Source organism: Sphaeramia orbicularis, chromosome 15 (assembly GCF_902148855.1).
Source record: "Sphaeramia orbicularis chromosome 15, fSphaOr1.1, whole genome shotgun sequence".
NCBI lineage: Eukaryota > Metazoa > Chordata > Actinopteri > Kurtiformes > Apogonidae > Sphaeramia > Sphaeramia orbicularis.
This window is the reverse complement of record NC_043971.1, coordinates 46560684-46584016: the sequence shown is the minus strand read 5'-3', so window position 1 is coordinate 46584016 and position 23333 is coordinate 46560684. Positions and strand designations below refer to the sequence as shown.

The following is a 23333-nucleotide window of genomic DNA, read 5'->3' as shown; positions in this document are numbered from 1 at the left end:
GATGGAGTTAGGAAAGAGCGAGGAGCAGTGAAAATCACCAAGGAAATGCAAACTAAAAACAGGCAGTACACTTACACTGATCAAAATCCTGCCAAATTAAATTATAGCACCAAGCAATTTAAGGTTATTAACTGCTAATACATACATACAGTTGTGTTAAAAACTGTTATCACCCCTTTGTATAATATAAAAACACACTACACAGCACTAGCTAGCCTAAGCAAGTTAGCTAACAGACCATACAGTCTCATACATATTATTGCTAACCAAAGCTAATGTAGCTAAGTTACGCTAATGGGTCAGGTATTGTGCTTAAGAATTTCATAACAGAAGCGGTCTAAGTTTTATTCAATAAACAGGACCTCCCTGTTGTCTTACTCTGAAGTCAAGCTAGCTGTCATGCAAATCCTAGATGATACAAAAAGAAGGTATGACCTCAATTATGCGTAACTTCAAATCTTGCTGAAATAGTGGAATTATAGGGGGGGGAAAATGCCTGTACAGATGTCATCAAGAGGGAAATTAGCTGTCTTGGTGGTGTAAAGATGAGCATTTTAAGGGACAAAGGGGACTGACTCATCTTTCGAGCCAGCCGCACCTGGGCATCTAAGGAACTGCAGACTGATTTTTCAGCAGTGGCTTCACATTTAATCCCTGTCATTCATGCTTTTCTTTCCACACACCTTGATAAATGAGAACAACCTTTACTCCGATCTAAGCTGTAAAGCCTGGTACTTTTAGTTTTAAAAAATCATATACATACATACATATATATATATATATATATATATATATATATACATTTTAATTCCTTATCAACCTGCATGTAGTATGGTACTCTTTGTCCATTTCCAGTGTTCAGTGATGAAAACTGAAACTGAAAAGAAAAAACAAAAAGCTAATTATGTGTGTTTCGTAAACAGGTTTGGTGCAAATAAACTAGGCTACATTGTGTTGTCAGGAATTGGTGAAGTCTTCATTACATGTGACTCTTGTAAATACAGGTGAAGAAGCAGAGCATTGCATTACTGTTATAAGATTAAACAGTGAAATAATAGACTGTGCGCACCCAGCACCAGTGAAGCTGCCATGTGTTATGGGAAAATTCAGGAACATGCCAAAAAATTAAATGAAAAATGATTATATATACAGGGTGGGGAAGCAAAATTTACAATATTTTGAGGCAGGGATTGAAAGACAGTGTATGACCAATTAGTTTATTGAAAGTCATGAGAATTTATTTGCCACAAGAAAATTTACATCATAGAAAATGTTTTTATTCTATGTGTCCTCCTTCTTTCTCAATAACTGCCTTCACACGTTTCCTGAAACTTGTGCAAGTGTTCCTCAAATATTCGGGTGACAACTTCTCCCATTCTTCTTCAATAGTATCTTCCAGACTTTCTCGTAATAGTTTTGCTCATAGTCATTCTCTTCTTTCCATTATAAACAGTCTTTATGGACACTCCAACTATTTTTGAAATCTCCTTTGGTGTGACGAGTGCATTCAGCAAATCACACACTCTTTGACGTTTGCTTTCCTGATTACTCATATGGGCAAAAGTTTCTGAAAAGGTATGGATAATAGTGTTAGGTATGATTATGACATCAATATATGTTTGGTTTCAAAACAATTGACATAGTGCCTGCTGAGAAAAAAAACTAAATGTTCATTGTAAATTTTGCTTCCCCACCCTGTATGTGTATATATATGTGTGTGTGTGTGTGTGTGTATATATATATATATATATATATATATATATATATATATATATATATATATATAAACAAACAACATATTTCTTTATTTTAAAACAGAACTTATTGTACAAAGTGCCACACAGAATTGCGTAATTTAAAAAAAGTAGATTTATTGCTTTAATGTTGTTTTTCCTCACCATATTTGTTTCATGCACTGTTGTATTCTATTTGTGAAGCAGTTCTTTTAAGCACTAAATACCTTATCTAGTAAATGCTCTACAGTGTAAATTATAAAATTGAGATGGCTGAGAAACAGATAGCATTACATACCATTAAACTGAGCCAGTAAGTGTGACTCCTAAGCTTTACAGGCAGTGGTCAGTGAGTGGGTTAAGAGTGACACCTCACACGTCATCCACATCTTTTCATGCTGACATGAGAGACCCATATGCTGCCCAAAAAAATGAGTGGGCCTGAGGAGGGGGGCAGCATAGTGGTCTGTATGAGCACATGAGGACAGTAACATTATCGGCTTTGAATGACAGGAGCCTCCTCTTTTTTTTTCCTTTTTTCTACAGACGCTTGACGGGGTGGGTATAAGAGGCAGGGGCTCCAGTTCTCAGCGGAAGAGACGGTGAATGCCACACAGAGGACCACAGTGAAGACCAGTGGACTAAACTCTACCTCAACTTACTGATTCAATAAACGACATCCTATCAAGTGGAACAATGGGACTGCACAGTGTTGAAGAACTGGTAAGAGATGCAGAACTTTCAAAACAAAAAAGGTGGAAAAATCATGCAAACAGAAGTTTAGTATATAATTATAAAACAAAAAGAAAAAAAAACATGTTGACTTTCTTTTTCTTCATAAGTATTTTTAAACCAAGGGGAGACATTTTCTGGAGGTATTAATTGTTAATTTTTAATACTTTACAAGTTTGTAGAACCACCAAAATATTGTCTACAAAACAGAATTGTTATAATGCTAAAATGAGAAAATAATTTTGGGTTGGACGCCACTTAATCATGATATTTTGAGTTTTGTTGCACATGTGATTTTGTCTCATATAGATACTGAAATAACACTGGTCCACAATTTTTAGGAAATTATCTTCATCAGAGATTAAATCCCCTAAATATTATTAACTAAGATGAATTGGATGAGAAATGACAAAAGTTCTGGTTAGCTGATGTTTTCAATGTTTATGATGAAGTGTTATAACACGTTTTTTACACATATATTGATATATGTACATCTGCACAATGGATTTATAAATTTTGTGCCAGAGAAAAACTGAAAAGTATATTGTATATTGTAATGTACAGGCAGGGTTTTGAAGTGCATCTGGTTGCTATGACACAAACACACAAACATTTTTTTGAGTAATACCCATTCTCTCATTAATTCTCAGAATTTCACATTTTGACCCAAACTGTATCCTGTAAATTGGATTGAATTGAATTGGAGCCAACCAGTATTTTTAAATTAATTTTTCTTTCTTAGTGACTCAAACTTCCTAAAGTTTCACTACATCTATTCCGGAACCATTTTACTTATAGACCGCTATAAGCTAAATGAATGTCAAATGGCTATACTTTTAACCCTGAATAATCTCGTAAACACATTTAATTCTAATACTTTCATAATGTTGCTTTAATTTGCAAGCTCAGAGGCTACTTAGTAACAAATTATGTTATGGTAAGGATTATTAAACATTAAGGTAATTAAAACCAAAATTCCTACTGCCTAGACTCAAAACAAATTGTTTAACCAGTTAAAGTTGGTCAATTTAGAGAGTTCTTCTCCCTGGTGTTTAATATTGATTGATGGATGCTAAGCACTTTAAGTAACTTAATAAGTGATTCATTAATTGGACATTTAACAGCTGTCAGAGTGTGTGTTAATGTGTCGGAGCTGTGGTGTGTTTACATTCCTCTGTTAACAGTGAGACAAGAAGAGCAGCGGCTGCATTTGACAAAGAGCTCAACAGGCAGCAGTGTGCAAATCAGAAATAGTACTGATCTTTTTTTTCTTTCTTTTTTTCTTTTTTTTACACTCTCCACCTCATATCAGCTCTCTGGTGCTGCAGCCTATTTGATTTACAAAACTGATTCTCAGTCGGGTGATTATCTGGAGATGACTTTGGACAAAATGCTCTAAATATAACTTGCATAACAAATGTGTAGCAATCAGCCAGACCTCACCTGGAAAACAACAATAATGGTAGATCAGCGAAAGGGATTGAAATGAACTATGCGTGCTTAATGCTTGTGGTCATTTGATGACCTCTACTGGTTGTATGAATAAGTGATGGAAGTGAGAGTAAGTGACCAGTATCAGCTGATGTTGTTATTCAGGGAAGATCCTTAGAAGGAGGTGGTCAGGGATGATTATTAAGGACTTTTCTATTTGTTTTACCCACATTTCTCCTTATTCAGATGGGATGTCAGCATGGTTTGGTAACCTCACAGTGCACATCTATTAAACTTCTAATCGCTGCTGCTTGAAGTTGTCTATTGTGCAATAGAGTGTGTGGAATATCTGTCATGTGAGATGTGTGCTTTTTAGTAAATGTGTGTGCAGTATTAATCTGTACAATATTAACCTTCAAGCTTCAAAGGCACAATATTGAGACAAGCAACATAACTGAATGAAACAGACAGCTTTTTAAAATCTTGATATCAAAACTGAATTTAAAAAAAACTCTGGCACCAAAAGTGTGAATATGATTGGCACAACAGGTGCAGTTTATGTCAGCATATTTTCTTTCAAATAACAATGAGGTGCAGCATTTTGAGCCCGAGACAGATCTCCTATGGTGACTATAAAGTATATTGTATAGTATCATATTGATAATCTTCGACAATTTAAACATGGGAGACAGGAGTTCATGCTATTTCAGACAAAAGCTAAATAGTTTTTATTTTTCTTATTCTCTAGGATTTTCTTTTCCCAAACTCTTTTCCTAACTGTAACCTAAATGCAATTACTGCTACCAGGGGCATTTCATCTGCAAATTTTGTGCATAAAGTGGAAATTGTCCTGTGCTGTTATTTAGACATGAGGACATGGGGAAAAAATCTGACAGTGTTTTGTCAGTGTTTAGTATTAACTAATAGCATCTCTATACTTAGTTTATTAATCAGTGTTACTTCATGGTGATTACAGAATAAACTAACGTTAATTAACATGAAGTTAATGGGAAAAATTTGGTTGCAATGTATGAATATATGTATAATAATATTTTACTCCCTAATATAATTTTAATAAATGCATGTGGAGTGTTCTTTTAAGTGTTTCACCTTGTAAAAGACACTGAAGTTAATCTGCAAAAGCTTTATTTCAACACTGGGACACATTAAGTAGGGGTCTGGGGTAAATCTTGAGCATTCCTTGCATTCTGGTGAATGTAAATGCACCAATTTGTGCTTCTTCTGTTGTAGTTTACAATGAAAATGTATATAAAGGAAAAGATAAAAGTCAAACTGTCAATGTGCACAAGGGACCTGCTCACAACATTAAGATTTAGTATTATCATAATGTAACTGCGCCAATTTACTTCATCTTTTATAATATAAATTGGGCTGGGCTGGATCCCTTTCTCTTAGTTTTCTGCTGGTTGGCTGGGCCTTGGGATCCTCTTTGTTAGCCCCTGGTCCTTGGAGGGGATGCGGTTACAGTTGCATGGATGTGTTCATCACTGAAAGCACCTCAGTCTCTTTGCCTTATTCTCTTTGCTTTCCACTGATGCAGTCACTTGGTCGCAGGAGATTAATGTGAACAACTGCTGATGTGTGGATTTGTTGCTGGTATAATTTATGCTGTTGTTTATGATATTCTGTTCATGTTTTCTTTTCTTATATCACTCATTTAGTAAGTCGTATTTATCTTATTTCATTGTAATTTCTTCTTTTTTTCTTCTGCCAAGTTAACTCGGTTCTTGTTCTAGTTATTTTTACCATTATAATGATCACCATTGTTGTTATTAGTATTGTCAATATTTTCTTGTGAGGGTCTTCGCCACCTTCTTCTTCCTTTTTCTCCCCCCTTCAGTCTTTCCTTCTCTTCTACCTCTTTCTTCTTCTCCCCCCTGTTCCTTCATGTCAGGTCCAGCATCGAAATGTGGTTCAACAAAACTCAAAATAAAGACAGCAGAATTTCAAGGGGAGCCTCATATACTTTATGAAGTTTCCCTTGGCAAAGCAAATTTTTTTTCTGCAGAAAAAGACAGCCAGACTACCATTCTGCTGTTATGATGCTGGACAACACAAGTTAAAAAGAGAGAAACTGATGCAATGCTACATATGTATATATATATATATATATATATATATATATTTATATATATATATGATTTAGGCTGCCATGGCATCTACTGGTGTTGGTCCACTGTGTTTTCTGAAGTCCACAGTCGACAGCCATCTACCAGGACAGTTTAAATTTTAGAACTCTTCATGCTTCCTTCTGTTGACAAACTTTATGGAGATGCTGATTTCATTTTCCAGCAGGACTTGGCACCTGCCCACACTGCCAAAGGTACCAAAAGCTGGTTCAATGACTATGGCGTTACTGTGCTTCATTGGCCAGAAAACTCACCTGACTTGAACCCCATAGAGAATCTATGGAGTATTGTCAAGAGGAAGATGAGAGACACCAACTCCAACAATGACGACCTGAAGGCTGCTATCAAAGCAACCAGGGCTTCCATTCCACCTGAGCAGTGCCACAGGCTGATCACCTCCATGCCACGCCACACTGATGCAGTACAACATCAGCAGATGCAACGGCTGCCTAAATCATAGATAGATAGATAGATAGATAGATAGATAGATAGATAGATAGATAGATAGATAGATAGATAGATAGATAGATAGATAGATAGATAGATAGATAGATAGATAGATAGATAGATAGATAGATAGATAGATAGATAGATTTCACTTGTGTTTTTGGAAAAAAGAAAAAAGGTAGTGTAGCATCAGTGCTTTTTCTTTCTGAAAAGTACTGATGAAACGCATCATATTCTGACTGTTTTTATGACATTATTCATTTCATCAGCCAGTCAGGTTGCATTTTACATCTAAGCTTCAAACTACATATACACTGAAAGTTTTAAAGGAATTTCATAAAATGTCTTCAGTGTGGTTTTCAGTGAAATCAAGTTTATTACTGTAGCAATTTGATTCTGGTAAATCATTTCCTGTAAGAAACTTGCAGTCTGCACATACAGATGGTTTGTACATGGGAGTACGTACTGAGCAATGGATGGAAAAGGGTTTTCACTGGCCTCTGACTCCTGTACTAAATATTTCACCAGGGTTGGACTGGCCACATGGAGTCGTTTTTACAGTGGGCTAATCAATACTGAGGCCAAATGGATGGCCATTTTTGGGGGTTTTTTTGTGTGTTTTTTTGGGCTTTTTTTTGTGACTACAGTAACCCTCCCGGCCTGGGGAGATACACATGTAATTGGTCCAGTCTTTCATCTAAATGGTCTATCCTTGACCTTGAGTTGTAAGGGCCCACAGAGCTGCAGACTCAGCATAGTGGTGATAATTGGTCCACTGGCTTGCCCATTTTCAAAATACCTGGCCCAGTGGTCCTATGAAAGAGGTTACAGCAGCCTAGGAGTCCCACCTCCCCATTGAATCACTTTTATGAAAAAAGCAGTCGAGAGATAGAGACATCAGAGAGATAGTGGTATCACCTTACCAACAAAAAGAAATTGATAAAATGGAGAGGGTGACAACAAAACTGCAAAGGCGGTGCAGCAAATTTGAGGGAGAAGAAAAAAGAAGCTCTAGCAGCTGAGGCTGTGACGAGTAAAAAAATTCCAATGATATTTGCTGCAGGGCCTGGGACTAGTAGCAGGGTGGCTGCTGCTTCACCAGGTCCCTCACAGTAACAGCAGGTGGTATGGGGCTGGCGCCAGTTTGACAGTGAGTCGGATGAGGATGGAGATGGTGAAACCACCAGTAACATGGTACGCGAGCCAGAGAGGGAAGTAGAAAATGCTGAGGCATACATTACACCGTGTAAAGGAGGTGGTGATGTCGTGGTAGGCTGAATAAAAAATGTATGCTATGAGAAAGTGGGGCCTGATCTCTTTCACTACAATGGATCTGAGTTTCTGTTGTGTGTGGACTACTTTTCAAAGTTTTCAGAGCTCATGAAGCTGAAGGACACGAATAGTCACAGTGTCATTGTGGCTATGAAATCAATATTTGCTTGACATGGCATACCTGATGTGGTAATATCAGATAATGGTCCTTAGCATGCTAGTGCTGAGTTTAAAGAGTTTGCAGAAAGCTGGGAATTCCAACACATTACATCCAGCCTCACACATTCTCAGTCCAACAGACAGGTCAGAAGGACTGTACAGACTGTAAAAAAAATCTGCTAAGGAAAGGAGAGTGCACCAAAGGCAACCCCTTACATTTACATTTGCAACCATTGTTGTAATATGTTGTTTCACAACAATTAATGTGAATTTTATTTGATTTACTTCATTAAAAAAAAAAAAAATGATAAGCATTTTGTTTATATAGGTACCTTGGTGATTAATAGGATGGTATGTTTTTTTAAAACTTCTTAAAAAGGGGGATGTGATGTACTGAAGGTTGTGTGTCCAGGCACCTGTAGTAATGATGACGTCATACGTATGTACGTGAGATAGCGTATGAGTTGTGTTCCTGACTAAAGATTAGCATTAAATTTTGTTCACAAAATGATCGGTCGTCCTGCCCCCAAAATATAACATCAATCAAGCGCTGATTAACTTGAAAAGGGATCCCTTAAAAAGGGATATTATTCTGTAAAAGTGGTGGTATTAAGGGCTTCTGTGTGTGTACATTAACAGGGCGAGTAGGTACAGTACCAGCATGCAGGTTGTGGTGGGCCAGACTGGACTAAAAATTCCAGGGCCGATTTTTTGTCCTAGTCCAGCCCTGTCATGGTGTCACACACTTGTGTTAGACTTTTATTTTATGTCCATAACTCATTTTCTCTCTTAATGGTGCCATCTTGTTACATTTGAAAGTTACTACAAACCACTGTTGGAGCCAAAAAGGACTCACTATGACTGAAATTTAATAATCAAAGAAGAGTAATGTAGAGAAATAGAATGTTAAAAATTCTATTTATGTTGATCAATTCATTGAATTTTACTGGCAGAAGAATAAATCATCGAAATACTCACATACTGCTACTTGGTCACAAGTAGCCTTTCCATGTCTCCTTTCCATGTCAGGCTACCCTTACAGCATGAGTTTCAGACATGCAGAGTACCTCATAGAAGTCAATGTTAATTCTTAGATGCCAAAAATGTACTACATCAACAGGTAACTTTGTTAAGAATCTGAAACCTTATCAGAGGTGCTTGGGGTGGATATCACATAACACCAAAGTTTGTGGACCTGCAAACATGAAGCCAAGTTTAATGTCTTTTTTTCTCATTGTCTTTCTAATTGTAGTCATATAAATATGAAGTCACTAAATATTTTTATACCACAGTGTGTAGAATTCAAAGTATTTGCACTAATTCAACATTTCATTGTTCCACACGTTTATGTCTTCAAGGTGACCGGTAAGCGGTCAGAGGACAAGGAGGCAGATGACTTCCCAGGGGGTGTGTATGAGGCAGCTGTCAATCAAGAGAAGCAGGATGACCTTAGGTCTCACCGGCAGCTGGCCAGTTTGTCAGAGGAGATCGACAGCGGCAGTGAGCAGGAGGAAGTCAACGTCGCTGGACTCCATGTAAGAACCTATAGGGAAAATGTCTTTAATGAAAGATTCATTACTCAGGCAAACAATTGATCAATTGTTAATTAAATGTCAGACAATTACAGAGGATTAGAGCCTTTTGGAGGATATGTTTTTCCAAGTCTACTCTGAAGATTAAACTAATGTTGACATTTCAAGAAAAAAAAAGTCAAGATACTACAATAAAAAAAAAACATTGAGGCTGATATAAGAATAAAGCTGATAATATAAGTCACAGTATTATGAGAATAAAAGAATAAAACCTTAAGAAAATCTGTTTTTAAAACAGTCTAAGAATGAAAAAAAGCATAAAAAGATCATAAAATATGTAATATCTTGAGAAAAATGTAAAAATATTTCGAGAATAAAGCCATTGTATCTCAGCAAAATAAGTAATTTTATTACAAGAAAATAAACTGTAATATCTTAAGAAAATAAATCTAAATTATATGAGACTATGCACAAAATTTTTTGAGGAAATTACAATAGTCACAAATAGTCATTAATTAGCACAGAGAAGATGTCTTTCTGGTTGAAGCTCATTTATTTCCAGGACACAGGTACCTTGTAACTCTTTGTAAATTCCAACTTTACCTGTAAATCAAACAAGTTCATATATATATAGTGTGAGTAATACCAGTATATTAACTAAACAACTGAGTATATAATAATAATAATAATAATAATAATAATAATAATAATAATAAAAATAATAAAATACTGTGCTACAAAATAACAAATGAGAACTTCCCTACTTATTGTTGTATGACTGACTGTAAATGATGATTTGAGGTGCTTTTTACAATAAAGTGACTAGATCTCTGTGTTCTCTGTGTGACTAGATCTCTGTGTCCTCTCAGACAGATAAAAGTGGTAGGTTGAAGCTGGAAACGGTGGACGACCTGTTCAACATCCTACAGCTGAGAAAGAGGAGAAGGGAGAGAAAGGTTCCTGTCAACAAGAAGCAACAGCCAGAGCCAGAGATCATGGTAAGTTCTCTTTATTCAGAGGACAGAGTTTTATTGCCAGTGCCAAAGCAGACATGTTTTGTGTTTAATGGAATTGATTGCAGTTGACTTTTTCGGGTATGAGGAGAGCTTTGATTTATGGAGAGTGAGAAAGGTCAGATGAAAGAATATATGAAATTAATCGTATGATTTACAAAACTATTGGTTTTTCAATGCTAATAATTCCAGCAGTTCTGTTTCATTTTAGTTTGTGTTGCACTGATTATTGCAGACTCCAAAAGAAACATAGAATATCACTTCACTAAGAAACGAATTCACAAAACAGAAGTCACATCTTAACATCAAGTGCATAACCAAAAAAAATACAGTTAACCTTTGGGATGCAGAAGATTATGTGTAAAAGGGCACCATATAGCAGTCATAAGAAGAAATACACTGGCAGAAATGTTCTATGAAGGACCAAAAACTGCACAAAATGAATAATTTCAATGGAATCACAGAATCAAATTCACTGGAGTAAAATGACTGAGGAACATGTTTCAGTTTCAACTGTGAAGAGAAGACTTTGAGTTGCAGGTTTGATCAGTCCATGACACCTTCTTCCAGTCTTCAATAGTCCACTAGCTGTTTCATGGCCCAGGCAAGTCTCTTTTTCTTATTCTCAAGTCTCAGCACTGGCTTTCTTGCCGCAACTCAACCCATCAAACCTTCAACTTGAAGTCTTCTCTTCACCGTTGAAACTGAGACTTGCTTACTACAACCACTATTGAGCTGTACTTGAAGCTGTTGTCCTGTGAGTCACCTATCATGTAAGCTGTTGACTCTCAGAAACTTGTCTTCTGATTCTCTTGTGGCTTTGGGCCTCTTCCTGTCAGCATTTCCCCCAGTTTCTGAGTGCCTTTTGATGGTGAAGGAAACTGGACTTACTGACACCTTGACTTTCTTGGCAATTTCTCTGTAAGAAAGACCTACATTTTTAAGTGTTATGATGGTCTGTCTCTTCTATCATTAATTGCCTTTTCCTCACCATTTTTCATAGTAACACACTACTTTCTGCAGTACAATACTGTTCAAATAATGCTCACAACGGTATGGTACCAAAGAGTGTTCCAACACTACTTTTATGCAGACAGAGGGGGTTGGAAGTAATTCAGAAATGTTGGGACACCTGTAGGAATTGGTAGCACCAACTTTCGAGGCTTGATCAACCTCCATTGCTGCAGAACTGCTTAAAGTTGTTGACCCGTTAACCCGTTCGCCTTTTTGTATAATTCTGAAATGTACATTATTTTTCAGTTTTGTTTAACCTTACCTTTTTTTTTTTTTTTTTTTTTTTTTTTTTACCTCTGGCAGTTCACCACTTACCTTTTCACCATTTCAAGCCGTTCATTGGACTTCAACTGCTTGAATTTCAATACAAAGCTGGAATAATTGGGGTTTTCTAAAACTTTTGACTGGTAGTGTACATTTGCATAACAGTATCCTTGTGTGTTGATGCGTTGGTTGCCTCGTAAAAACATGAAGTGATTTTGCAAAATGTTAAATATTTAACATGCTGTAACTTTAGAGGTTTCTGGAGAACTTGTCATCACCAGGGATCTTTTTTTTTTTTCTTTTTGCATTTTCTTTGCAGCCAGGGGTTGTGGATGAGCAGCTGTTCCTGAAAGCAGCCATGGAGAACAAATTGCCTGTGGTGGAGAAATACCTGAGTGACGGAGGAGACCCCAACATCACTGACCACGTGAGTGACTTATCAGACACTAAGCACATCCAGTCCAGCTATTTTCATTTATTTGCTTATTTTCAATAATACTTATAAGGAAATGTAGGATATATATAACAAATCTCAAAATATTGGCAAAAACCAGCTTGGGAGTGGCAGAAAATTGATGCAATGATAAAATATAAATGCAAATTAGTTTATATTAAATGAATAAGTGAATTAAAAAAATACAAAATGTAATTTAAATCTTGTCCACAGTTCTACAGATATTTGGCAAAATGAACATTTTGGTTTTATGTAATTTCTGTAATATGTAATATGTATGTAATTTTGGTTTCACAAGCAAATGGAAACAGTGGGTCACCATCCAAACATCTTCCAAAGTGATGATTTTTTTTTTTTTTTAACAACGCTAGTTTCTGTGTATCTGTGGACATGCAAAATGGAGTGTTGATGATGCAATGCCACACCTGATTTTACATATTACTATTGTTGCTTTTGTACCTTAACCAACAATAGTAATGTTAACATCTGATTATCTTCAGTTGTCAAATTTTTTATAACAATGTCTTCACTGGACTTTTAATATACATATTAAACATTCGGTGAAAAGAATTGTGAAAAGTGGGACTAGTGGTTCTTTATTGCCGTTGGCAACCACTATAGGGTGTCTGGTTAGAACACAGATGAGCAACTCAGGAGATGCGAGGAAGTTCAAATGAAAAGGCTTTAATTGCTCTACACACTCACAACACGGTTACAGGGATAAGGGTTTTAGTTGAATAAGTGGGCAAACTGAGCATGAAATCTTCTGTCTCCTTTTACATGTGACTGTTTATAGGGATGCATGCCAGAGTTGGTGTCTGTGTGCGTGGTTCTACAAAATAAGAAAGAAATGTAATTAGCTAAGGCTTTCATAGATCAAATGTTACAGTGGTTAGCTTTGCTTGAACAAGGAACAAAGGAAATAGCAAGTTGACCTCTATCTGCTAAGTAAAACTTTCACTATTACAAATGATTTAGATTAAATTAAGCACATCTAACATAGAACTGCAATATTCAAACATGGAATAACACCCACTAAAGGTAAAAACTCACTCGTAGATCAATGCACACACAAAGTATATGATGAAAGAACAGAGAGATGACTTGACCATGCTCCTCATTTGTATGTAAAAGAGAAAATGGAGGATTGTCCTACCTTGTTTCACTGTAATGGCCAGTAGATGGCCCTCTAACTGCCTGCAAAGAATAGACAACATACTCAACTGATCAAAATTTTAAGACCAGTTGAAAAATTGTGTTAATTTACATTTTGCACTGTTGGATCTTAAGAAGGTTCTAAATAGAGTTTCAAAATGCAAAAAGAAGAAATGGGAGTCAGATAAAAAATTTTTTTGAGTAAGCCATTTATTGAAAACAACAATTAAACTGAAATAGGCTGTACATCGGCTGATGAAAAGTTTAAGACCACAGCCTTTAAAAGCCCAAATTTGTGCAAAAATGTGGATTCAATGTCATTTTCTGTCAGGTAGTCACACTGTCGTGACTTCCTGATGGCAAAGGCAAAAAAGCTTTCTCTCTTTGAATGTGGTCGGATTGTTGAGCTGCATAAGCAAAGCCTCCTGCAATGCGCCATCACTGCTGAGGTTGGATGCAGAAAGACCCAAAAAAATTTCACCGGCGCAGAGCCAGACGATCTGATTCACTGTCTATCAAGACACGGGATGATCCTTGACCCAAATTAAGGCCATTACTGGTGCCGACTGTAGTCCAATAATCATCAGACAGCATCTGTGAGAGAAAGGGCTTTAATAACAAAAAATGTCTTCAAAGGCCTCGTCTCCTTCAACGCCACAAAACTGTCTGTTTGGACTTTGCAAGAGAGCACCAAACATGGGACACTGAAAAGGTGCAAGAAAGTTTTATTCTCTGATGAGAAAAACTTAACCATGATGGTCCTGATGTCTTCCGACATCACTGGCATGACAAGGAGATCCCACTTGAGATATTTTCTACACGGTACAGTGAAGGGGGCACTATCATTATGATCTGGGGTGCTTTTTCCTTCAGTGAAATAATGGAGCTTCAGATAGTGCAGGGGTGTCAAACGGCGGCTGGCTATGTGGAGATGTTGCAGGAGGCATCCGTCATGACTGAGGGCCCTCGTCTGTGCGGTAATGACTGGGTTTTTCAACAGGACAATGCTGCAGTTCACAATGCCCACCTGCTGAAGGATGTCCTCCAGAGGAATAATGTCACTCTTTTGGACCATCCAGCTCGTTCCCCTGATCTAAATCCAACTGATAACATTTGGGGATGGGTGGCAAAGGAAGTTTACAAAAATGGACATCAGTTCCAAGCAGTGGATGCCCTCCGTGAAGCCATCTTCACCACTTGGAGCAATATTCCCAGTAGCCTCCTGGAAACACTCCCATAATAATAATAATAATAATAATAATAATAATAATAATAATAATAATAATAATGATAATGATAATCAAGCATGCCAAAACAAATTTTTGAAGTTATCAACAAGAGCAATGGAGTTACTCATTACTGAGTCCTTTTTTGAAACTTTAATTTCTATTGGGGGGGGGGGGGGGTTGAGCTGTGGTTTTAAACTTTTGATTGGCTGATGAACAGCCTATTTCAGTTTAATTTTTGTTTGCAATAAATGCTTACTCAAATGTTTTGGGTTTTTTTTTGTCTCACTCCCATTTTCTTCTATTTGCATTTTCTATTTGAAATTCTACTTAGAACCTTTTTAAGATCAAACAGTGCAAAATGTGAATTCTCTGAATTTTTCAACTAGTCTTAAAATTTTGATCAAGAGTGTATATTTAAAGGTACAGAACAACATTACAATTAATGAAAGACAGATGGGCTTTTGTACATTCGGTGTTCATTTGTACAGTGTTATTTGGAAAGAAAATATATAGTCTGACCCCACCCCCACCCAATCATATGAACAGAACAGAACATTATTCCACTCTCTTAGTCTCTATGTAAAAGGAAATAACTAGACAAATAAATGACACACAAGATAAATAAAAATTGTATTGATAGTCAGATACAAATATATATGGTACCTTACATTTTGTGATATTTTATTGTACATTGCACAAAAAAAACCACTTTCAGATGCTGTTTACCAACACCACAGAACAAAAATGATAAAACCATAATATAATGTCTCAAGGGTGGCACAAGCCAGTGCAATCATCGAGCCAGTCCCAAACCTGGACAAATGCAGAAGGTTGTGTCAGGAGGGCACATAAAACTTAGCCAATACAACCATGGGAATCACAACCAACAACCTGATACCTGATTGGTTGGTTAACAACAACAACCATCAGTGCTGTTGAACTACAGGGTACTGGTGGAAACTGGACAACTGGTGATCGAAGAAGGAGAGGAGGAAGGACAGGGGGAAGTCAGAGAGAGAAGAGGCAAAGCAAGATGCTAAGTCTGAAAGTAGGGAGTTTGAATGTTCAAACTATGGCAGGAAAAGCTAGACAGGTGGTTGGCATAACGAAGAGGAGGAAGGTAGATTTACTGTTTGTCCAGGAGACCAGGTGGAAAGGCAGCAAGGCAGGGCAGGGTTCAAGTTCTTCTATCATGGTGTAGATGGGAAGAGAAATGGAGTAGGAGTTATCTTGGAGGAGTTTTTGAGGAATGTTGTGGAGGTGAAAAGAGTGTCAAATAGAGTGATGAGCCTGAAGCAGGTGTGATGCTCAATGTTGTCTGTAGTTATGCCCCACAGGTAGGATGTGAGTTAGAGGAGGAGAAATTTTGTAGTGAGTTAGATGAAGTGATGCAGAGCATTCTCAGAACTGAGAGAGTAGTGATTGGTGCAGACTTCAATAGGCATGTTGGGGTGGGCAACAGAGGTGGTGGGGAAGTGATGGACAGGTTTGGTTTCCAGGACAGGAATGCAGAAGGACAGGTAGTTGACTCTGCAAAAAAAAGTTGAGATTGGCTCTTTGTGGTCAAGAGGTGCTTCCAGATAACTGGACAACTACATCTAATGTGATCAAGGAAACAGGTAGGAGAGTACTTGGTGTGTCATCTGGAAGGAAACTAGATAAGGACACTTGGTGGTGGAACGAGGAAGTGGTTAGCAAAGAAGAAGTGGGACACTAAGAGGACTGAAGAGAGTAGACAGAAGTTAAAGGGAGAGGTCGCGTAAGACAAAGGCAGAGGTGGCCAAGGCCAAGCAAAGGGCAAATGATGATTTGTATGCTAGATTGGACACTAAGGAGGGAGAGAATGATCTGTTCAGGTTGGCGAGGCGGAGAGATAGAGATGGGAAAGATGTGCAGCAGGTTAGGGTCATTAAGGATAGAGATGAAAATGTGTTGACAGATGCCAGAAGTATGATGGGAAGATGGAGGAAGATGATCGCTGTGGTAACCCCAGAAAGGAACAGCCTAAAGGAAAAGAAGACCATAATATAATGAGGCCTACAGTATTTTGTCCTGCACCTACTGTAAGATTTGTCCAGTATCTGTTTATTTTAAATACATTGTACAAAGAGTTTCAACTTTCAAGATATGTTCAAATACTTCTACTTTATTTTTAATATATGCTATTTTCTCCAGGGCCATACATTGTGGCATAGCGTTAAACCAAGGGCTTATTGTAGGTGGATCTGACTTTTTTTAGCAGGGCTGTTGACCCTCATTTACTGGCACAAATCTTTACATCTGCTGGCATACTAATAGATATGTTGGAGATATAAAATGTACCATTACATTACCATACACTAATATCAGTAACAGATCAAATGTTCTGCAGTCTCTCTATAAACAACAAGAATATATATCGGATTCATAAAGATGTATACTATTGGGTCAAGCATTAAAGGACAGAAGCTTGATGACTGTGGCCTTTACCCTCAAATGGAAATAGATAACTTCCAATATTCCCCTTCTGCTTATCTCTACGAACCAACTCTTTATCATCATAGTCACACTAATGAATGGAAATGCATTTTTTACAGGTGCACCACATTTGGATGGAAACATAAAAAATTCCAGAATTACATGCAGACCAAAACAGATAACTGTATAAAGGACATGCAGTGGCTGTTATGAATCAGTACATTTGCTTTAGTACATTTGCTTTAACAATGGGTTTACTTGACCCCCCTGACCTTCACAAGGATTGAACATTTCATAGGGTTTAGTTGACTGTGTTCTAAAGGCCAGTGTTTGAATCCAGTTTCAGAGAACAGCTCTGCACAAAGCTTCCTTCAAAGGACATGTGGACATCATGAAAAGACTTCTGGAGGCCGGAGCTGCCATTGAGAAAAAAGACAAGGTAAAAACACCACAACACTGCTTGTGTCGCACACAGACACATGTGCAGAACATCAGGGTGACACTTGAATGTTTGTGTGTGTGTTTGTTTGTTTTTTTCAGCTGGAGGCCACCGCTGTTCACTGGGCATGCAGAGGAGGCAAGTTGTTGGCCCTGCAGCTCCTCATTGATCAGGGAGCCAAGTTCACCTCCAGAGACAAGGTTTGTCCTCACATAGTAACTGCAGATTACAGATGTCTGCACACATGTCTTCTTCTGTTTGTGGATTCAGACCAATATAGGATATGTAGAATTGGATAATGCCTACTTTGGTGTCCTCTAGTAGTAGACCTTACCTTAACTCTTTAAGTGCCAGACAGTTAAGGGGATAATAAGCCTTAAAAGTGCCACAGAATTTGGCCGTTTTTCAGTATTTCGCGTTGTTTTTATAATATTTGAAGAATCCTGCAGGAAACCGCTCGGTAACATCCGACCGATTGCTGATTAGATCCAAAACGCACCGGACGCAGCCGATTCATTATTGATCGTAATTTGCATAATTTATAATAATAATGATAATAATAATAATAATAATAATAATAATCTTTATTTATATAGCACTTTTCATACATTAAAAACTGTAGCACAAAGTACTTTACATATCAGTTTAAAAATCAGTACCGCCCCCCACCCACACCCACCCACTCACCCGCACACACACACACACACATATACATGCAAACCCACAAGCTCACACATACTTAAGAAGACTGACTGAGCACGGGTAGACCAGAACAAAAATGTACAAGTAAAAGTAAAACATCAATTTAGGAGGCGCTGTCTCAGAGAGCCTTCCGCAGCAGGATGCAGCCGCCGACCCCAGCGACCAGGCACCAGCAACACAGCCCCGCATCCCAACTAGTGGGAGAGGGCCAACTGGGACCCCCACCCACCAGAAAGGAGCGGACCCCAGTGAGAGAAGGCGCCACAGCCCCCGGAGTCCACAGCCGCCCCCCGGCATGGAGGGCTCCCTCTGATGAAACACCGGAGAATAAGAAACATTAAAAAGATATAAAATATTATTCGGTCGCGTGACCTCAAATTCCCGTCTGCTTGGTCTCAAAAGGGGGACACAGAAAGAACGTCATCGAAATGTGAGAAAGAAATGGGGGTGGATGGTTTGTTTGAACACAAATATGGCATGTTCTCCAAAGCCGATCTGATCGGCCCGTGGCACTTTACAGGTTGTTTTCGTAAAGCCGATTTAATCGGCCCTTGGCACTGAAAGTGTTAAATATCTTCAACCCTTAGGGGATTGTTGTATATTTTTTTTCTCTTTTTTTTCCATTTAGCGATCATTTTGGCTGTGTTGCAGCTTTTGCCATGAAATTTGGCAGGAACTTTTCTCTGTTTTGGTTAACTTTGTGGCAAAAATGCACACACAAAAAAACTGCTATAAAATCATTCATTCATTTATATATATATATATATATATATATATATATATATATTTTTTTTTTTTTTTTTTTTTTTTTCATTAGTGTCTTAAACTTCAGCACTGCTCAAAACTATCAAGCATTCAACATTTTTCAGGATTTTAATCCTTTAAATGTGTTTAATTATTTGAATTCTGAATGATTTATTCCAACATTGGTGGTGATTAGAGTCTTAGATATGTCAAAGATTAGCAACAAAATTGATTTTATTAAATTTTTTATTTATTATATGTTTATATGTTTCATCTCTTTGTTATTTCCTAGTTTCCCTGCCTCCCCCTGCTACCTCCTATGTTTTTCTTTTCTTTTTTTTTTTTTCCTGTTTCCTCCCATTATTTTATCTCTTGGTCTTACCCCCTCCACTGCTCTCCTGGTTCCATTTCGCCTCTGCTCGTAGTGCTTTTCTCCTCGTTTTCTTTGCTCTCATTTTATCTCCTCTTTTAATCTCATATGACTGGCTTTCTTCTTGCCTCCTAGTTGTTTCTGCTTATTGGTCCCTCTTCTCGTCCCTCATTTCCTCATCTCTTCCTGTCCTCTCCTTGTGTCCTCACCTCAGTTGCACAGTACTCCTCTTCATGTGGCTGTAAGGACTGGAAACTGTGAGTGTGCTGAGCACCTCATCCACTGTGGGGCCGATGTCAACGCAAAAGACAGAGTAAGGACTTAGAAAGCAGCATCAAAACATCTGCTGCAGGACAGGAAACACTGGACAAGAGCTCCACTAACAGCAACAACATGATATTTAGAAAAACTTTTCATCTGTTACAGTGCATAAAATAATTCAGATAAACTGTCAGGCAGGGTGGTGTAGGGTCAAAATTTTTTTACTTATCTCATAATATGTGCTTTCAATCATTCCTTTGTGCAGGATGGAGACACACCCATGCACGATGCTGTAAGAATAAACCGATTCAAGATGATCAAACTGTTGATGATGTATGGGTCCAGTCTCAACACCAAGAACTGTGTAAGTACAAGCTCCTCTGGATAAATATAGCTTTTAGTACCTTATGCTCATCCCCAGGTAATTCAGTGCAAGTGTTCAGAGGAAAACTCTAGCAAAATGTTACAAAACATCATTACATTTGGTACTTTTTTTTTTTTTTTTTTTTTTTTAACAAAGACCCATGTGGGCAGTGTGGGTAAAATTAAAGACAATGAGATTTTGTTCTTCAGTTACACTTTTCATGCACAGTATCAATAACAGTTTTTTATCCTTCTCCCAAAATCGTCACATTGAAAATGTTAGTTTTTGTTTGTCAACTTCATGGTCATCAGACATGATCCATTTGAAAGTTCAGAGGTTCTGTAGTGAATGTGGAAGCCCTGTCATCTTCACCAGTAAAACCCATGGAGATTGATAAATGACAGAAGTTGTAGATGCTTGTTTTTACAATCAGTTATTGATTTCCTTGCTAAAAACAGTAACTTTTTCCTCAGTTTTCTCTGTTGTAAAATAGTAACCTTTAAATTTACCCTGAGCTGTAATGATGATCTATATGATCAGTGAATTAAATATAGGGAGAAATACATGATTTACACTGAAAAAATGCAAATTAAAGAGAATAATATTTTTAATAAATGGTGATAAATCACTTCAGAAAGGTTAAATGTAGAGAAAAATTAATTTGGGAGATACCACAAAAGAAGTACTGGGTCTTTATAGGTTAATGCTGATGCTGACTGAATCTTCAAGCTGGTACAAAAATATTCATGAGCTTTGGCTGGACTACATTGCCATAATGTTATAATGAGGACTATGATTTAGCGAGAAAATCTGAAATCAACAGATTGATGTTTTTATATCATACCTAAAAAGTTCACAGCTGCAGCTTTGCTTCATGGTATTGTTTTTTTTTCCTCCATAGGATGGGAAAACTCCAATGGAGACATTGTATTCATGGCAGAATGGAGCCAAAAGCCTTTTGTGCAACTTCAGTGAAGAGAAAACCGACCAATAAAAAAACAGTTGAAACAGGGAATGAGATTGAATAAATCAGCTTGCCGGCCTATCAGGGAGGAAAAGTGGTAGAGAAAAGACAACCCCCTCAGGAAATAACACATACTATATGAATCTGAAGTTTTCTGGAGAATATCTTAAGAGAGTGAACAATAGTCATTAACAAAGCTTCTCCTGCTTCAGTAATGTAAACTAGCCTGATCTTTAAACCGTAGGTGAATTTGAGAGCACCAATATTTTATGTCTACATCCATGTGTAATGCCACATGTGGAGATAAAGTCAAAAAATTCAGTATGTTTTTGAGCTTTGATCAGGTCTGATCAGGGTGTTATAATTATGCCATTATTAGCACTGATAAATTCATCATTCGCCAATTATTGCTGGACAATGCCACGGCTGACAACATGAGGATTTTTATTTATTTTTCTTCTTTTTTATTTTAAGCTGAGTTGAAGTCAGCAGCACTGCATCAAGATGATGACTTACCTACTGATTAATGACCGTGTTTATTGATTTTACAGTTTAACTGGTTATTTAACCTTTGAGGTATAGTAATTTATTTTTTATTTATCAACCGTATGAAAACAGCTGAATCAGTTTGAATGTAATGTTAAAGAGTTAGTGAATTGTGACTGAGCATGGTCTTACACATTTTACTACTGAGAGTTGAAACAGGAAAAAGCGTGTTTTTGTTAAGAAGGATTTCTCTCACACTCAAGTACAGCAGTAATTGTCTGTTACAGGAGCCTGTTTATTAAGAATAATCACATCTTACTGTGTGTTAACCATTTTGGGGCCATATCGCACATATTTCATATATTTTTTGCTGCTTTAAATAGGAAACCTTCAACTGAGCAGCTGTACACATGGTATAGCCTATCTCCAGCATTTAAGGTTTTCCTTAACCTGAAAGTATGACAAAGTATGACTAACTAACTCGCTCCTGTTATACAGCGATTTTTCTGTCCCTCTGATTTACCTTACTGATGATGTATTGAGGTGGTCTTCATCACTTAAGCAATGATAATAGTTTTATACACCAGTTTCACTGAAATGTGCCTTTATATGTCTTCAAGAATTACATATCTCAATGTGATCTGTAATTCTGTTAGGCACAAACTGCCTCTAATAAGATATTTAAATCGGGTGAAACTGAGTTACATGTGAACATTTTTTTTTTTTCTACTTTTAGTTAACTGTTTGTCCTTGGAAATCATCTACCCACTGTTATACATACATTCTCACCTTCAAACTACATTTCCATTGAGACCATTTTTATGACAGGTTCTGTTTATGTGTAGAAGGTTCAGACCCTGACCTACAGCAAATTTTTCTCATAATTTTCCACCCTGTTAAATTACAATGCAACAAGGTGGAAGTCCTAATTTAAAACTTGCAACAAGGTGGAACAGAAATGTAGTTTTTCTTCCATTTGTCATCAGTTTTATAATTCTTGTTAATAATGAGCTTTTGATTCTCTGAGCTCAGCCTGTAGACTATGTATCTCTTTAATTTTAACATGTGACTTTTCTGACAGAACGATTAAAAACATGGAACACATGATTTTTTTCCTTTAATACTGATGAAACTAGAATGTGACTTGATGTCAGGAAGAGCCCACATCAATTTAGTCTGCACATAATAACATTTAAGTTTTCTTATTATTATTAAATATCAGTTTAATTGTCTGGCAATTCAGAATTTGTCAACACTTGGCCTTCAGCAGCCTCCACTGATTCCGATCTATTCCATCTGCAGGCTCTTTTTGTCTTGTTACAGTCAAATTATTTGGGAATTTGTTCATGCAAAACCAGAAAGGGTGCGAGCGGGAATCAGCGAAAAACTTACTAATGGTTTAGAGGATGTTTGAAATTTTTGTGGATTAAACAGATCCTTGGATAAGAGTTTTTATTATTTTTATTGCATAAAATGGATGTAAATGTTGACATCTGTTGATTGAGTGATACAATAAAATACCTTCTGGTTAAAAAGGTCTTCATGTGCTGGTCTTGATTTAACATAGTAATATTTGAAGAAGAGTGCTGACGTGAGTAAATGACATGAAGTAATTTCAGCTACTTAGCATAGGTTAACACAGACAATTATGTTTGATAGCAATGATGTCAACTTTATGTAAAGTATAAGAACCATAATTAATGGTAGCTAGGTTAGCTTGATAAATGACAAAACTACATAGTGCAATACTAAATTACTGCAAACTAATGACTTTTCTCATCAGCAACAACCACATGTTGGAAGTCATAGCACAATTTCTTTGTCCCATCCATATTCTCAGGAATACGTTTGAGATTCAGAGTCATTTTAAAACTCCCAAGCACAGTGGCTTCTTGGGGAAAATAAACATCTTTTCTTCCTCGGTGTTGTTCAGTAGTGATTGCTTGCTTCAGTCTGCTATG

At 37.1% G+C, this 23333-nt stretch overlaps 1 protein-coding gene across 2 annotated transcripts; it reads left to right on the top strand.

The window, feature by feature from the left end:
• Nucleotides 1-2335: 2335 nt before the first annotated feature.
• Nucleotides 2336-22884, top strand: ankrd1a (ankyrin repeat domain 1a (cardiac muscle)). 2 transcript variants are annotated; one of them, XM_030156431.1, is made up of 9 exons: nt 2336-2456; nt 9283-9459; nt 10326-10454; nt 12067-12174; nt 17383-17481; nt 17583-17681; nt 19512-19610; nt 19824-19922; nt 20824-22884. In XM_030156431.1, the coding sequence occupies exons 1-9, from the start codon at nt 2430-2432 to the stop codon at nt 20914-20916; spliced, it is 930 nt and encodes a 309-aa protein (XP_030012291.1). In that variant the 5' UTR covers nt 2336-2429; the 3' UTR covers nt 20917-22884. The 2 variants fall into 2 exon arrangements, with proteins under 2 accessions (XP_030012291.1, XP_030012290.1); XM_030156430.1 differs by having other exon boundaries at nt 10308-10454.
• Nucleotides 22885-23333: the final 449 nt, after the last annotated feature.

Excerpts from the sequence above, each read along its gene's own strand:
- ankrd1a (XM_030156430.1), top strand. The coding sequence starts at position 2,430 with ATGGGACTGCACAGTGTTGAAGAACTG. Across the intron at positions 9,460-10,307 it reads TCAACGTCGCTGGACTCCAT|ATCTCTGTGTCCTCTCAGAC; the intron begins GTAAGAACCTAT and ends CTGTGTGACTAG. Across the intron at positions 19,611-19,823 it reads ATGTCAACGCAAAAGACAGA|GATGGAGACACACCCATGCA; the intron begins GTAAGGACTTAG and ends TCCTTTGTGCAG.